The sequence below is a fragment of the Hyaena hyaena genome, unplaced genomic scaffold, assembly GCF_003009895.1.
Source record: "Hyaena hyaena isolate Hyena2069 unplaced genomic scaffold, ASM300989v1 scaffold_411, whole genome shotgun sequence".
NCBI lineage: Eukaryota > Metazoa > Chordata > Mammalia > Carnivora > Hyaenidae > Hyaena > Hyaena hyaena.
Genome location: NW_024081040.1, coordinates 826337 through 842743, shown reverse-complemented (window position 1 = coordinate 842743; position 16407 = coordinate 826337). Strand labels below are relative to the sequence as shown.

Sequence of the window (16407 nt, the reverse complement as noted above, 5' to 3'; positions counted from 1 at the left end):
AGATGAATGCAAACATGCAGGGTCCTCTTGGGGCTTAAGTGTGTGTTAGGTGTTTGGGGATGTCCTGGCCTATATTAACCATTGAAAATATCAGATACAAAAAATATTTTATTAAGGAGGAGGATCACAGAGCAAAGAAAATGAAAAAATTCTCAAAGGTCAATCAGAACAACTCCCAATAAATGCTCTACATCTTTACCTTTGGTACATCTTTGCTTTTGATTTATTATAGTGTTTTGGATTTTCTCCTTTCTGGTTAATGTGGATTAGGACATAGCTTTCTCTGATTTCTAAGAGGCTTACATATCAAAATATGGTAATTTCTTTTTGGCATTTTGGTTCAGACTGTTAAATGTAGGTTAAAAGTCATTGGGAAGGTAAAATTTTGGTAGAATTCAGAATCAAGGAATACACTATTTAAGGTTTTCAGTGTTTTATAATTTGTGAAACAAGTTTTGACAGTAAATAATGGTCAAATGATCTTTTACGTAACTGTCTACACTTATCGTATTTTGGAGAGCCATTTTGCTTGGAATGCTGAAGACTCTAGATGAAAACAGAACTGTTTGTTTACTTCTGTTTTCTCTATTGGGTGCCCTCAGTGACTTGAGTCCTGTTCTGCCACAGTTAGACTCAGTAAGCCTTTGTTGAGAATAACTGAGTGATTTGAGTAATGGAACAGATCTTCAGAAAGTTTAAGAATCGTATATGGTAGGGGCGCCTGGGTGGCTTAGTCGGTTAAGCGTCCGGCTTTCGCTTAGGTCATGATCTTGTGGTTCGTGGGTTCAAGCCCCGCGTCGGGCTCTGTGCTGACTGCCAGCTCAGAGCCTGGAGCCTATTTCAGAGTCTGTGTCACCCTCTCTCTCTGACCCTCCCCTGCTCACGCTGTCTCTCTCTGTCTCTCCTAGAAATAAATAAAAATATTAAAAAAAAAAAAGAATCGTATGTGGTAGACTTCTGTTATATTCAATTTCATTTGGAAGTTTCTATACTTCATAAGAAGGCCAAAGAAACTAACAAAATTAAAAAAAACAAAACAAAACTAAAACTCAAAACCTTCCCCCAGAGATCACAGTGAGGAGTGGAAAATAATTAGAATTTGTATCACAGACAACATCAGGGCTCTTTATACCTCTTCAATTTTGCTTTTTTGTCTTGCCACAGGCAAAATTTGATTCTGAAATGCCCTGTGAAACCGTGAGTAAGATCCACCTGGTGGATCTTGCTGGAAGTGAGCGCGCGGACGCCACTGGTGCCACCGGGGTCAGACTGAAGGAAGGAGGGAATATCAACAAGTCCCTCGTGACTCTGGGAAATGTCATTTCTGCCTTAGGTGGGTTTCTGCTTGTTTCCTGCCCCTCTCTCCGGTACTGTATTAGCACGAAGCAGTTATGTTTAATGTTTGTGTCATAGTCTGAGCAGATAGCCTCAAGGTTTTCTGAAGCCAGATTAGAGAAAAAAACTTTACTCATTTTTTGTTATTTTTTTCCTTCTCTTCCTTCACGCAGCCGATTTATCTCAGGATGCAGCAAACCCACTTGTGAAGAAGAAGCAAGTTTTTGTGCCTTACAGGGATTCTGTTTTGACTTGGCTGTTGAAAGATAGCCTTGGCGGGAACTCTAAAACCATCATGATCGCCAGTAAGAATTTCAAGTTCTTTTCCTCAGCATATAGTGTTTTATGTGAACTAACCGTAGATCTGTAAGTTTAAAGAGCATCGTTAGGAAATAGTGCCTTTTTTTTTAATCTTAAAGAAAAAAGTAATAATTTTTCTCTCTTGAAGAAAATCGTGTGATCCCTGTCTACACTATCATATTATTAACTCTCTTTCCTATTTCCTAGTTAGATAAACTTGCCATGTGTTGTGCGAATGCTGCTGCATCTTCACTCACTTGGTAGAAGTGTAACAAAAAGATGTACAAAGGGGAGATAGTTGGGAGAACTCAAAAACTTTTAACCCACTTTCTCTTGCCTTTTCTCCTCTTCCCTTCTCATCTGTTTTTCCCCCATTCCCTAGGCCATGCATTAATGGTAGAGAAAAGGGATATATCCTGGAGTATGTACCCCCAGATACAACTATCTAGTTAGCTGAGCCCTAAAGGCTGTGGTGTGGGTACAGAGTGGTGATTAACCAAAACTTTAGAGGAAAAAAAAATTCACTGATCTACTGACTCTTTTGAAAAATAATCATGCTGTGGATTTTTGCAGATGGTAGACTTTGCCAGAACTTTTAAAAGTATTTTAATGTCTATGTACTATTGAGAAGTACAAATAATCTTAAAATCTTCTTCCTATATTTTCAGCAGAGAAAGCTCCTTACTTAAAGTACAGTGGAATGTCTCCTATCTCATTTTAGAGTTGGTTAGATAGCTAGCCGATTCTAGACCTAAGAGGAGCAAAACGACATTTAATTTGGTATAGTGAGCACCTTTCCTATAAATCTTAGATAATTTTTAATATTCATTACTATGGCAATGAATATTTAGTCTATCCAATGACCCTGGGTTAATCTGACTTTTAAATTACAAACCAACTTTGTGTTAAATGAAACACGGAGTGCTGGATAAATTATTTTTTGAATTCATTCTTCACAGCCATTTCACCTGCTGATGTCAATTATGGAGAAACCCTAAGTACTCTTCGCTATGCAAATAGAGCCAAAAACATCATCAACAAGCCTACTATTAATGAGGATGCCAACGTCAAACTCATCCGTGAGCTGCGTGCTGAAATAGCCAGACTGAAAACGCTGCTCGCTCAAGGGAATCAGGTTGGGTTTATCTGAGATTTATGGATAATTTTCTTTGAGTAATGACATCTATTTCTAGATCTTAATGAGACAATTATCTTACTCGTTGTATTGATTTGAGTAAATAAGTGCTAAGTAAAGCCTTGAATGAGTTAGCCGGTCTCCTTTACATTACCCTCCCCTTGGCCTTTGCATTCGTTCTGGGCTCTGTGTGTAAGATTTTATCCACGAAATCTGAAATGATTAACTAAGAGTTATCAATTATGGATGGAAATTTAGCATGCGATAGGATTAGCCGCATAATCTCTATTAGTGGAAGGAAATTCAGGTGCTTGGAGTAATATTTAAAATTCTACCCATGCATTTTGTGACTTGAAAATATATTTTAACAGAAGGGAAGACTTGTCTGAAGACCTTTCTGGATCTATTTTGCATTGCCCATCCAGAGGTGGCTATGGTGATACAGTGACATGTGATGCACCTATAACTGGCTGAGATGATGGCCCTGAGGCCTTGCTTGGTTGTCAGAATGGCTTCACTTCAGGATCTTTTGGGATTCCAGTGAAGGGCCTTTGTCATGGTCTTTTCACAGTGAATGTATTTATCTGCGTAGTGTGCGTACAGAGTTATGTTCTGTAACAGATAGCGTGACTTAGGTTCTGATAGGTTTAGATGGTGTCGTGAAGAAAACCCACCCTTGAAAGAAAATCAGGGATAGCTTTTTAAAATATTCAACTTAGATTTGGGTTAGAAATAAACAAATATATGTTTCTTCCCATTTTCCTAACCCATACATGGATGTCTTAAGTGTATTATTTAAAAAATGCTTCTCTTCAGATGCAGAGTGCTCTCTCCAGAGCAGCTTTTCATCTAGAAATGTATGGACCTTGAAGCCCTTGACATACCATAAGTGGTTTGATCCATGACACCATTGGCAGGATGAAAACCTCGCTGAGTTTCCTGTGTCCTGAAATACAGCTGACAGACCTTTCCCATAAGATGGAATTGTTCTTTGCACTTAAAAGTGTCTCCACATAGAGGTGCCTGGCTGGCTCAGTCAGGTGGTTGAGCAACCGACTTTTGATTTCGGCCCAGGTTATGATCCTGGGGTTTTGGGATCGAGCCCCGCATTGGGCTCTGTGTGCAGTGTGGAGCCTACTTAAGATTCTTTCTCTCTCTCCCTCTGCTCCTCTCTCCCACTGGCACATGCTTTCTAGAAACCAAAACAAAACATTGACATGTATTTTACTTTTTGATGTGGGCCTTTCCTGTGTGTGAAGGCAAGTTGCCAGAATGAGTAGTCCAGCCATATGTGATGTTGTCAGGCTCCCCTACTTAGGATGTGATTGTCATTTTAATTTGTACACCGTGCTACTGGGATCTTTTTTCAGTGTCATTAAAATTTTACTTATCTGAAATGAACATTTAAGGATAATTCGATAGGATTACCCAAGCTATTATATGTGAAGGAAAGTATTTGGAAGATTATTGGTACAACTTGTACTTAATGATTTACTAAGTTATGGTTATGAAGGAAAAGAAAGATCAGACTTTTTAAATCAAATTGAGGAAATCCTTGAAGGGAACCTTATCATATGGACAGAAGAGTTTAATTTATTAAAAGTTCTATGTATTCTGACTGAGGAATGTCTTGAGAGGTATTGTGTGAGCCATTTGCCTTTTATCTTCTTTCATGACCAAAGGCCGCTGCTGTAATTAAAGGAGTATTTTTGTTACTCTAGTTTTGAGGGTGGGGATGGAAAAGATAAGTCTATTTTAGAACACACTGAAGATAAAATTCTTTGATAAACTTCATACGTTATAATAAAAACAGGAATCCAATTTAAAATAATTTATCACACTATGAGACTATAGATTGTTGTGGGACAATACAGGCTTATCCTAAATTAATTAAATTTGTGATGCTCAATAAAATAAGCAGGTGTTCTTAAGTGCCCATTAAAAATCTTTGTATAATTTTCTCTGGTGACACTACTCTATTCCTACAGTATTCCAAATACTGCCATGGTTCATTGAGATTGTTATTCAAATCAAAGTTCTATTATTTGTTTTGGGCGGCTAAATAAAAATCAACTCCTTGTAATAAGTTTTTGCATTTGCCAGTGCAAAATGTCATGTGCATCAGAATTTCAAAAGTACAGAGTAAATAAAGCACAAGAATCTAACATGTATGTGCTTCTTCTATTGCATAGCAATGTACAGATATAGGTCATAGTTTGTTTATCTACATATATATGAACTCTAAGAATTATTTATGTACAGGAAAATTACATAGTGTAAGTGTACAAATGATTGAATCTTCGCAAGCTGAATCCACCGATCTAACCTGCATCCATATCAAGGAACGGAAATTACCAGCACCCTGAATGCTCCTTTTCCAGGCACTACCTGCCATTCCCTTCAAGTGTAACCATTATCCTGACTTCTGAGGACACAGATTAGGTTTTAGTGTTGCCTACTTTTGTTCTTTATAGAAATGGAATCATGTAGTATATACTCTTGGTCTCATTCTTTCCTTCAGTGTTGTGTTTGTGAGATATCCATGTTGTTGCATGCAGTCGTAGATCTGTTCATTCTCACTGCTGTATTGTATTCCATCATGCAAGTGTGTCCCAGCTCATTTATCCAGTATCAGTTTGATGGGCATTTGGGGAGTTGCCTTTTTGGGGCTATTAGTGCTGTTGCTAACGTTCTTCTGCACGTCATTTAGTGAGTAGTGAATGTACACACGCATTTCTGGTGGGTTTATACATAAGAGTGGAGTGAGTGGGTCAGAAGGTGGACATATGCTCAGTTTTAGCCAGACAGTTTCTTATAGAGCCTGTACCAATTTATAGTTCTCCATGGGTACACGGAAGTGCCAGCTCTAGTGGCTGCAGGTGCTTGTCCACGCTTGGTGCTGTCCATTTTTCATTGTAACCATCTGATGGATGCACTGTTATGTTACAGAAGGATTTTGGTTTGCACTTCTCAGATGATTAATGAAGTTGAGTATTTCGATTGTGTGTCCTTTCAAGTGTTCCCTCTTGTTATATTTAAACATGTTTCCAGAGTTCTGCTTTAAATCTGGCAGAGAGAATGTGAACTCTTTTTCTCTTGGATGTTTTGGAGATGAGAAAATTAAGCAATATAGAAATGAAGTAAGCCAGAAAAGTCGGGAAACAAAGGAGAACAATAAGAGAAGATGGAAATAGGGTGAATTTCTCATTTGTGTCACTGGAGTCTCAGAGAAACTTTAAATGATAGCTAGATATTAGAAATGTCATCATGTGCAAACTTTTAAGATAGACACATCTCCATGAGGGTCACAGATGGAAACTGTTACATGATATTTGTATAAATGAACACAGGCCTACTGGGGAATTCAGAGGGGAAAGGAAGAAGTGCAAAAACAGTATTATGTTGTTTTTACCCTTTATGTATATTACGTAAAAATATACATAAAAGCTAAAAAAAACACTTTATGGGCCACCTGGGTGGCTCAGCCAGTTGAATGTCTGACTCTTGATTTCAGCTCAGGTCATGAGACCAGAGTTATAGGATCTAGCCCTGGTTTGGGCCCTGTGCAGAGTGTGGAGCCTGCTTGAGATTCTCTCCCTCTCTCCCCCTCTGCCCCTTGCCCCCACTCATGTGCTCTTTCTCTAAAGCAGACAAAAAAGCACTTTATTATAGCAAAAAGGGCAATTCATAATTAAAACCGAACATGATATCAACTTTTATAAAGGAAAAAATGACCAAAAACTATAGGAAATAGCAGGAGATAGAGCCAAACATATTTGCCACAGGGAACAGTAACTAACTCCTCTGCCTCATTTCATGAAAGCTCACATAGACCAAGGTAAGGAAGGACATAGTATATTTACATAACACCATGAAAATTTTCTCTAATCAGTACAAACTATGAAAAATAGATTGCCAACTTGTGCCAGAAAAGACTATTTTCCTTATAATGAAAAAATCTTCTTTTTGCTTTTTAAAAATGTTTTTATTAATTTTTGTGAAAGTGAGCAAGTGGGGGAGAGGCAGAGAGAAAGGGGGCAGAGGGCTGACAGCAGTGAGTCCAACGCAGGACTTGACCCCACAAACTGTGAGATCATGATCTGAATCAAAGTCAAACAACCAACCGACCCGTCCAGGTGCCCCAAATAGTGCTTCTATTAAAAAAAAATTAGAACAAGATCACAAGCTGACAGAAAAGTGAACAAAGAATATGAGCACAGCCCACAGGAAAAAGTTTCAAATGGTTTCTAAGTCCATGAAAACATACTCAGTGTCCCTTGAAATACAGTAAATACAAATATTAAGAATAGTAAAATGAATATATATGGATATGGATATGTAGATAAATAGTCATTAAGCTGCGTACTTTCTGCATGTGAATTATGCCTCAAAGTTCTTAGAAAACCTGTCAGATGGGCAAAGATCAAAATGCCTACTTGCAGAGCATATTGGCCAGAGTGGGAGGCAACAGGTGTTTATGTCTATTGTTAGTGGAGTTGATACCGCTGCAGTTTTGATGCAGTGTTACCACTGGTTTAACACACGAACTTCATCTGAGTATTTAGCCCTGAACGTTTTTCTTTTAAATGGACACCTTGCAAAGAATAACTTAATTGAAAATGGTGTAGTTTTACCAGATATTTCCTTTAAAAGGACTTAGATATGTTTTCCAAAAGATGTGGTCATGATAGCCTGCACGCATGTGTTCAGTCAGTGATTATCTGCTGCGTTGATGATGTGGTAGGAATGTTTCAGCTTTGAGTGTAGATGAAAAATCCCCAAGGTGGAGTCTGTGAAATTAGCCATGTTATAAAGGGGGCACTAATTGTGGTGACAGTTGTCAGCATGTATAAACAGGGCAGGCACAATAAAGCCTACCACTTGAATTTCTTCACTGGCAACTAGTTATCGAGAACCATCTGTGTGCAAGACGGCATGCTAGGTGCTGTAGTAATGTGCTGTAGTCATGTGTTAGCAAAACTCCTTTTCTTTCACTAAGGATGAATTTCCTTTACTCATGGTTATCTCACTGGCTCTTTTCTCCGTCATCCGGATAACAGTGAGATGCCATCTTTATAACCAGGTAACATCTCTAATGATAAAAATGATCCCTAATAGGAGAATTGCATCTGGATTAGGATGAATTATATATAAATTGTAATGTCTGTGGGAAGCCATAGCTTTGGGTTTCCCTGAGTGCAGTGACTCTTGTAGCTGAGGACCCTGGAGGATATGCCCGAATAAGAGATGTTGCCTCTGGTGGGGTGTGGGGCTTCTAGGTCAAGGTGAGCCCCCTATGTGCATGTTTCAATATCGACCCTTCAAGAGGGCTAAAGGCGGTAGCTCCTGACAGCTATGAGGACCCTGCTGCCTGTCCGTGTGGAGTGTGGCCCGTGGTAATCTTGTCAGCCTGAGTGTTGAGCTGAGCCAAGGAAGACCACTTGTGGCTGTTGCATTCATTTGAATAGAAATTGAAATGTAAATAATAATGGAAAAAAATGCTACAAGTTCTGAGGAGGAGTTGACAGTCAAAAAAAAAAAAAGTCATACATATAAATGACTCACAAATTCCTTTGGGAGAAATTATTGATACTCCTATGTATATGGTAGGTAGCTGGCATAGGATTGCTGTTTGTAGCATTGCTGGTAAAACAGAAGATTAGAAAAACCCTGCATTTCCATTACTTGGAAAGTCCTGACATAAATTATGGACTATCTATTCAGCAGAATACTGTACAGTGAATTGGAATTGTTAGAAAGAATGAAGTGGTTTTATTTGTACTGAATTTTCTCCAAGATACATTGTTGGTGAAAATGGCAGTATTCAGAATAATGTTCACGCTATTTAAAAAACAACAAAAATTTGATTGCATATGACCAGAATGACTTTAGGTTTACACAGCATATTGGGTAAAAGTGATTGCCTGGGGGATAGGGAGGGATAAAATTTTTTTTTAAATTTTATTTGAATGTAGCTGACGCACCATGTTACATTTGTTTCAGGTGTACAGCATAGTGATTCCACATCTTTGGTGATGTTCTCACCACAAGTGTAGTGGCCATCTGTCACAGCACCACGCTATTAAAATATCACTGACTGTATTCCCTATGCTGTATCTTTTATAGTTTTTTTTTTTTTTTAATGTTTATTTTTGGGAGAGAGCCAGTGCACAAGCCGGGAAGGGGCAGAGACAGAGGGAGACACAGAATCTGAAGCAGGTTCCAGACTCCAAGCTGTGGGCACAGAGCCTGATGTGGGCTTGAACTCACGAACCATGAGATCATGACCTGAGCTGAAGTGGGATGTTTAAGCAACTGAGCCACCCAGGTGTCTCGCCCCCACCCCATGCTGTACCTTTTATATGACCCATTTTGTTGATTTCTGATGACATCCTAGGGAGTACGATGTCCCTACCTCTCAAACTGTGAGTTACAAATACAGTCAGAGCCCCTCTGTGCCCCACTTGGCTCCCTTTGTTTCTCCTTCTCTCTCTGTCTTGTCCCAGTTCTAACCAGATTTTGGTGTTTTTCATTCTCATGTCAATCTTTGTACCTTTGCAACATGCATAAAGAAATGGGTATATAGATTGTGGTATAGCCATACCACACATAGAGTATAATCTAGCAGTAAAAATAAATTTCATTTGCATGTATCAACGTGTTTAATTCTCAGAAGTCTGTGCTGGAGCAAACTTATGCTTCTTTTTTGAATTTTGTACCTTGTGTGTATTCAGAACAGATGAATCCTTTCAGATCTAGGGATTTAAATCGTGTTTGATTTTGATAAAATGTCAGTATGTTACATGTTTGTCTTTTTCCTTTGCTTTACTGATTTGTATTGCAAATGTGGGTTTGCTAAGATGCCATCGTTTTGAATATTATGTGCTATGTACCCCATCAGTTAAAGACTTAGTGATGACTGATACTTTTTGGGGCGGTATGGGATCTGGAGGGATTGCAGGACAATACTTTTCACCTTTACTTAATAGTTATTTGGCACTTTTTGATAATTTATTAATCATGGACAAATCCTTCCTGTAGATTATTGCTGTTGACTAATTACTTTTCTCTTTTATGGCTTAAATTGTAGATTGCCCTCTTAGACTCCCCCACAGCCTTAAGTATGGAGGAAAAACTTCAGCAGAATGAAGCAAGAGTAAGTGGTACCTGACTTGTTATTTTTTTTAAATCCTAACTTTTCCTGTTATTTTAAGTGCATGCTTTTTAGTACTTGCTGTTAAAACTCATTTCCCTTCTTATTTTCACTTAACCCTCCCTTTGCCCTACCCCATTTTTAAAGAAGCACAATAGTTGACTCTTTGTGTATCCCATCATGTCCTCTGTGACCTATGAAATGGTACATGATGGTTACTGCAACTGAAGTTCACATGCAGGCTGTGCTGAGGGAGCAGCGAGGCCGCTGGGTCCTTCAGAGCGCACAGGCACCCCGGGTCCACAGAGGCCATTGGAGGCCATGTTCAGCGTTCATGAGATGGCAGTGGTCACATCTCCTAGCTAAAGAATGACTACTATTTTTTGTTTTTGATTTTGTCATCCCTTTACTTTGTTTCTGGTGGGAGGTATGGCACTTGGGGAATCTCTGAATACTCCACGTGGATGCTTAGTTTCCCTTAAACTAGTGAGAGTTGAGGCAGGCAGGGGGAGTGGCAGTGAGTGACCAGAAAGAGTAGCTCTGGAGATGTCATGGGCTGACGCCAATGCTGGTGTGCTGGCGCTTTCTGAAAGCCAGTTTCATGGCTGACCTGGTTCTGTACTAGTTTTTAAAAAAAAATTTTTTTTTAATAGTCCTCTGTGGAAAGAAAAACAGGCATTGAGAATATTTTTGGGTTAGATTTTGTTCACTGTGCTGAATGGTTAAAACAGATTGGGAAAGAAAATTGGATTCCGGTGGTAAAGCTCTTTCAAGAGTACACAATACTGAAAATATAATTTGGGTTGTAGTTAGGAACTTGTTGGCAATTCCCTGAGTAATTATGCTGATGAATTTGCTGATGATAGCATTAGTAAAAACATTAGTTTCTTAATCCCTATTTTTCTGATAAAATTTTGTATTTTAATACTTCAAATTCTAATTTTGAGTGCTTTGAAAAGCCTTGATATAGTCTTAAATTGTTTTTTAATAATAGTTTTCAGGAATACCTAGCAAGTTAATAGAAACCAATAAACAGTTTAATTTGCACATGCTGTGACAAAAATGACTACATGTCTCATTTATAACAATTTCTAAGTTTTAATCTAGTTTTTTTGCTGACCTTTTACAGTTGTTTGCTGTCTGTTTAGCTATAAACCTTATCACCTGATCATTTGCTAGTGGTGGTATCACACATTGGTCTATTTTATAAATGAAGATTATTTGCTTTAAAATCAATAGTAAAATAAACCCAAGGCATACTTAACAATTTGTTTAAAGCTGGAATTATTTGATTGAATTGGAAAAGGATTGATTGGCTTGTCATTTCTTCAGGGAGAACATACCTGTTGGTGAAATGCAGAAGCATTTATTATTGAACGCTGTCTTTTTAGATAAATTGCCAGTGAGAATCTGTTAACCGATTATTATAAATTGGTAAATTCAATATACCAGTCCTTTCTTCTTCTGTAGCGAGAAAATGCAGAAGAACATTCCCTCTCTGAAAGCTTTTCCCAAACACACCCTGATAGCCACGTGGCTTTAACTGCTATCATGAGAGCCTGAGGTTGGTATCACTCAGGGATGAGATGAAAGACTGGAGCAAATGTGCAGTTCCAGGCCACTCAGGACAGTCTTTGTAAACCATTATAAACACGCAAAAAGCAAAGCTAGAGAGGGTTGGTCCTGTTTCTTTTATCTATTTGTTTTTAACCAAATAGATGATTGAATTTGATTTTAATAACTAGTAAAAATGAAGAGGTATTATTTTAAGTTAGTACAGCCCTATTTGGGGTAAGTGGAGTAAAATGAATGACTGCTGAACAATTGAATGTAGGTGGGTAGGGCGTGTTTTGGTTTTCCTCTTGGGTAAACTGTCCCTCCGATTTCTTCACTTGTCAGTAACAAAGGCTTTCTGTGGGGTGGGGGGGGGGGTTCTGACCTGAGCGCCCCTCCCAGTTGCTATACTCTGTGGCGTGTGGGAGGTGTCTTCCTGTTGGCAGTGAGAGTGCAAGGGGGTGTATTCCGGGTGTGCACTTTGGCCTGGTTAAATATGCTAATGTCTCAGTGGGAAGAGCAGTATGTCCAGATGGGATTGGGCGTGGAGAGGTGGCAGAACCCTTAAGGAAAGGCTCTGAAAGGAGTGTCATCTGCCTGTCCAGTCACATCCCACCCCCGGGGGAAGTCACTGTGTTTTAGCTTCAGGGATATTCCTTTTTATGGGACACATTTTTCCCCCCCACCTCTCATTCAGGCACTAATATCACTGTTTGCTTCTTAATGAATTACTTATCTGGACCAAGCAGATATTTTCATTAGATTTGAGGAGCAGTTTCCAACTGTGCTGTGTTCAACAACTGGGATATTTTCTCCCCTAAGTTACAGCAGACTGGAAAGAAGCTGATTTTTATCAAAAGATTTTTGCTTTTACTAAAAGAGTTAGTTAAAGAGCTGCCTTTTTTTTAAAAAATAGAATGAGATTTATAAACCCTATTAATTAGCTAGACAAGCAGATTATCTCTTAAAGAAAACTGCAGCATCCAAGGTGATTTAATCACTACATCTAATTAGAAAGAAAAGTAAATCACTATTTTTTTAGGATATAGTGTATAATTGGGAAAAATTAACCCATTTAATGGGACATTGCCATTCTTGAACTTATAATTTTTGGTTATTATCCAAAGAAGCAGCTTTTACTTAAGTATACTATGAAAAAAAACTGTTATAAAACTCTAGGTAACTTGACAATTCTTTTTTTTCCTATTCTTTCCTTTGCCGTAATGTAAGTTGTAGGATGAGATCAGCTTATTTGATTTATATTTGGTGATAGTTCTTTCAGGGATTGAAATTACTATCTAATTAAAAATATTGTACATCCTTCCATACACTATAAGAGTGTAGAAACTTTCTAGAAGAAATTCACAATAATGAATAATGGAGCAATCACAAATGTGTACTTTTCCTTTTAGGTTCAAGAATTGACCAAGGAATGGACGAATAAGTGGAATGAAACCCAAAATATTTTGAAAGTAAGGACTATAATATGGTGCCTTAAACTTATTATCTTGGCTTAAATAGGTAAAACTTTTTTCCTTCTATTTCATATATGGCTATTACATGCTTTGCTTAAGGTAAGACCAATGACTTTTGGGGGATTGGGGTTCTGGTTTGATTTAGAAGAAATGGAAATGTAGCTATGAGGCATTAAGGTGTGTGTTTTCACATGTAGAGGGTTGCCGACATGTAAGGTGTTTGTTTTGACTTTTTAGAGTTTTTCCATTTTTGATTCAGCACATTCTAAACTCCACTTAGTATTCAAGGGCATCCGCTTTGCCTTCCTGCTTTTGTTAAACCCAGTGTAAAAGTGATATGTTAAATGGGGAAAAACGTCTTGTGTCAGTATTGTACAGTGTGTATGCAGAGCATGGCTAGATTTCAGACATTTCTAAACTAGTAATTTCCTATAGGAATTTTTTTCTGTGTGCCTCAAGGGCTATACAGAGATGGTCTGCATGTTTGGCGAGGCTCATCATGAAAGGGTGTCACCAGTGGCCTCCAGTTTTCATCTTCTGTGTTCAAAATACACGCTTCTTCAGGTTTCTAGTTTTTGCTGAGTTGGCAGAAAGCCTGAGTCATCTCTTGAGGGTCAAACCACGTTTGAGGTTCTGACCAGAATATAAGCTTGGATAGTATCTGACTTCACACATGAGGGAGGGTGATTCAGAGACCACTGAATCCTGGGTTTGATTTTGAGGCCTTATTCAGGCAAAACTTTCTGGAAGGAGTGAAATGTCCTCCATCATACGTGAGGCTCGAGAGACCAGGTTTAGCTGCATGCCTTGGCAGAACCCTACCCTATCCATGAAAATGAGGTACCCACTTAACTGTTTCATGGGGGCAAACACTTGAAGGCCTGGGTCAGCTATGTAGTTCTGTGTCTAACAGCTCTGAGAGAGGTCAGCAGCATACGGTATAAAGTTCTCCACATGACATTTAGGCAGTTTGGCCTGCTTTGGGGCTTAAAAAGACTTTCTCACAAGGTGGGAGGTTGAGCCATTCTTCTCAGTGGGGGTGGGTGGTGATGGTCTGAGAGATGATATTTTCTGTTGCAGAAGGTAAGGGTTTCTGGAGGGAGCCTCCTGATTCTGATGATAGTGTCATATTATTTTGAGGTACTTCTTCAGCATTTCCTATGTCAATAGGTTTCTGTGCAGGAAACTGAGCCAAAGACCTCATTCACATTTCCAAGTACCATAGTCAGGTGTGGAATGAGCACCTTCAAGACACGGGTAGTTTTCATCCTGTAGCTGCATCAGTTCGAAGAAGTAGTGCCACAGTCCCTGACTGGAAAGCCCACGTCGTTTGACCTTTCATGACACAATGTACACTTTCCTCAGTAAATTTGCAGAGAGAGAGGATGGAAATCTGTTCCATGTAAGGAAGGGAGAAATGAGATAGCTCTTTGAGAAGTCATTAGCGCATGTAGTATCTGTTAGCACAGGAGACAATGCACCAATAAATAGAAAGACTTTAGATTCGTCCCTCCTGATCTGGTCTCTCTCGGACCCTGTAGTAGGAAGTTTTTTAACAGCTCGGGGAAGGAATCTATACTGAGAGCTGCCATGATGAACCTGTCAGCTTTTGTTATGCTTTTCCTCATAAAGTGATTTTGGGGCCTGAAGCTAAGTTCTCCTCCAATTCCAATTCTATTATTCATAAGTCTTTTTATTTTTATTTTTTTATAACTCTTCAGATGAGAAGATGGAAATGTGATGTATGCTAGGTGTTAAAGATTATGAGAAAGGCTAATGATATTTCAAATTTTTTCTGTCTCTTGGTCTTGCAAACCCATTTTAGATTTTTCTGCTGGTATTTGTGTTTTAAATCTATAGTCATTTTCTGCTTTCATCTGATATTTTAAAGGCTGTCTTCCTCTCTTTTTGGAAGACAGCGTGAGGGCTGAGGTAAAAGAAAGAAGGTGGCTACTTAAACGCTGTTTTTGAAAACACTCTTTGGAAATTGATGACGAAAATGATGGTTGTTATTTGATGAGTTTGTATCTGTGTGGTAATCTGTGTAATCCTTTCCCGTATTTGACTGTTCTTCAGTCAGCTGTTGCTCTAATAATGCTGTAGAGAACCCACCCCAGCCCAGTGGCTTAAAACTGCATTTTCTCTCATGCCTGTGCAGGTTGGCTGGGGGTTGGTGGAGCTCGGGTCCAGGCTGTGGTGGGTTCCCGATCTGCCCCATGTGTCCCTCTTCCTCTTGGATCAGCTGGTTTTCCAGGCCATGCTCTTCTCATGGTCTTGGCCAAGGTACAAGTGGGAATGCCTAATTGTGCAGGCATGTTTCGGGCTTCTCCTTTCACCATATTTGCTAGCATCACATTGACCAAAGCAAGTCACTGGGCTGAACTGAAAATCTTTTTTTTATTTTTTTAAATTTTTTAAAATATTTTTATTTATTTCTAGGAGATAGAGAGAGAGACAACGTGAGCAGGGGAGGGTCAGAGAGAGAGGGAGATACAGACTCTGAAATAGGCTTCAGGCTCTGAGCTGGCAGTCAGCACAGAGCCCGACGCGGGGCTCGAACCCACGAACCTCGAGATCATGACCTAAGCAAAAGTCGGACGCTTAACCGACTAAGCCACCCAGGCGTCCCTAAACTGAAAATCTTTTATTCACAGTAGGGCGGTGCCAAGGGGATATAAATGCAAAATGTGCTTTCAGATCAGTAGTTTGTCTGCACATGCCCATGGTAAACTGTGTCCTCAGATTCTGGGAACTTGTTCTTCTGCCGAATTGGCACATTTTGTGGAGACAGGCTCAATGAACCCAGTAGGTTCCCAAGATTATGTTCGTTGTCCACACCCAACTGTTGACTCTGCCAGTTTCCTAATTACCATCCTTTCCAACCCCAAATTCTGAACATCCAAGAAGAGTCCTTTGGGGAGCAGGCAGAGTTAAAATGTCCAGGAGACGAAGGGAGAGACAAGGGCCGATTCAGTGTTTGCTGGCCCCACGCCTGTCTGCCTTGTTGCTTTCCCTTGTCCAAGTTTATCGATGAGTCATTTCAGAGGAGCTGCATGGGTATTGCTTGAAGTGAGGACCCAGGAGAGCTGCATAACCCATCTTCTCAGGCGTCAGAATGGTTTCGTCGGTGTTGAGCTGCTGATGCTGTATGCTTGCATCTCCTCTCGCAGTGATGAGACCCGAGGTTAGTTCATCAGCATACATCATGTGGAAGCACTTTGGGACTAAACGGGAGCCGCCTCTCCTGTATGGATGGGAGTCTCAGTCAGTGTGTAAGGCAAAGGTGTCTTCAAGTCAGAGTCCTGTGAATTATGCTGGGAAGTCCCTTAATTTCCCTGGAGATCGCTAGATGCTGAGATCCTGGCTGCTCACAAGCCAAGGAGTAACTTTGTTCCATTCTTTTCATTTGGTCTGTGGCTTTCCTTTCTCTGGATGAGTGATCCAGGGTCCTCCTG

General features: G+C 39.5%; 1 protein-coding gene across 1 annotated transcript in view; it reads left to right on the top strand.

The window, feature by feature from the left end:
• The window catches only part of KIF16B (kinesin family member 16B), a 296460-nt gene that overhangs the window by 52853 nt on the left and 227200 nt on the right, over positions 1–16407 (top strand). The window contains exons 8-12 of the mRNA XM_039252113.1: positions 1165–1333; positions 1509–1640; positions 2595–2770; positions 9861–9926; positions 12890–12949. Coding sequence (XP_039108044.1) covers positions 1165–1333; positions 1509–1640; positions 2595–2770; positions 9861–9926; positions 12890–12949 — 603 coding nt within the window. The remainder of the gene's footprint in view (positions 1–1164; positions 1334–1508; positions 1641–2594; positions 2771–9860; positions 9927–12889; positions 12950–16407) is intronic.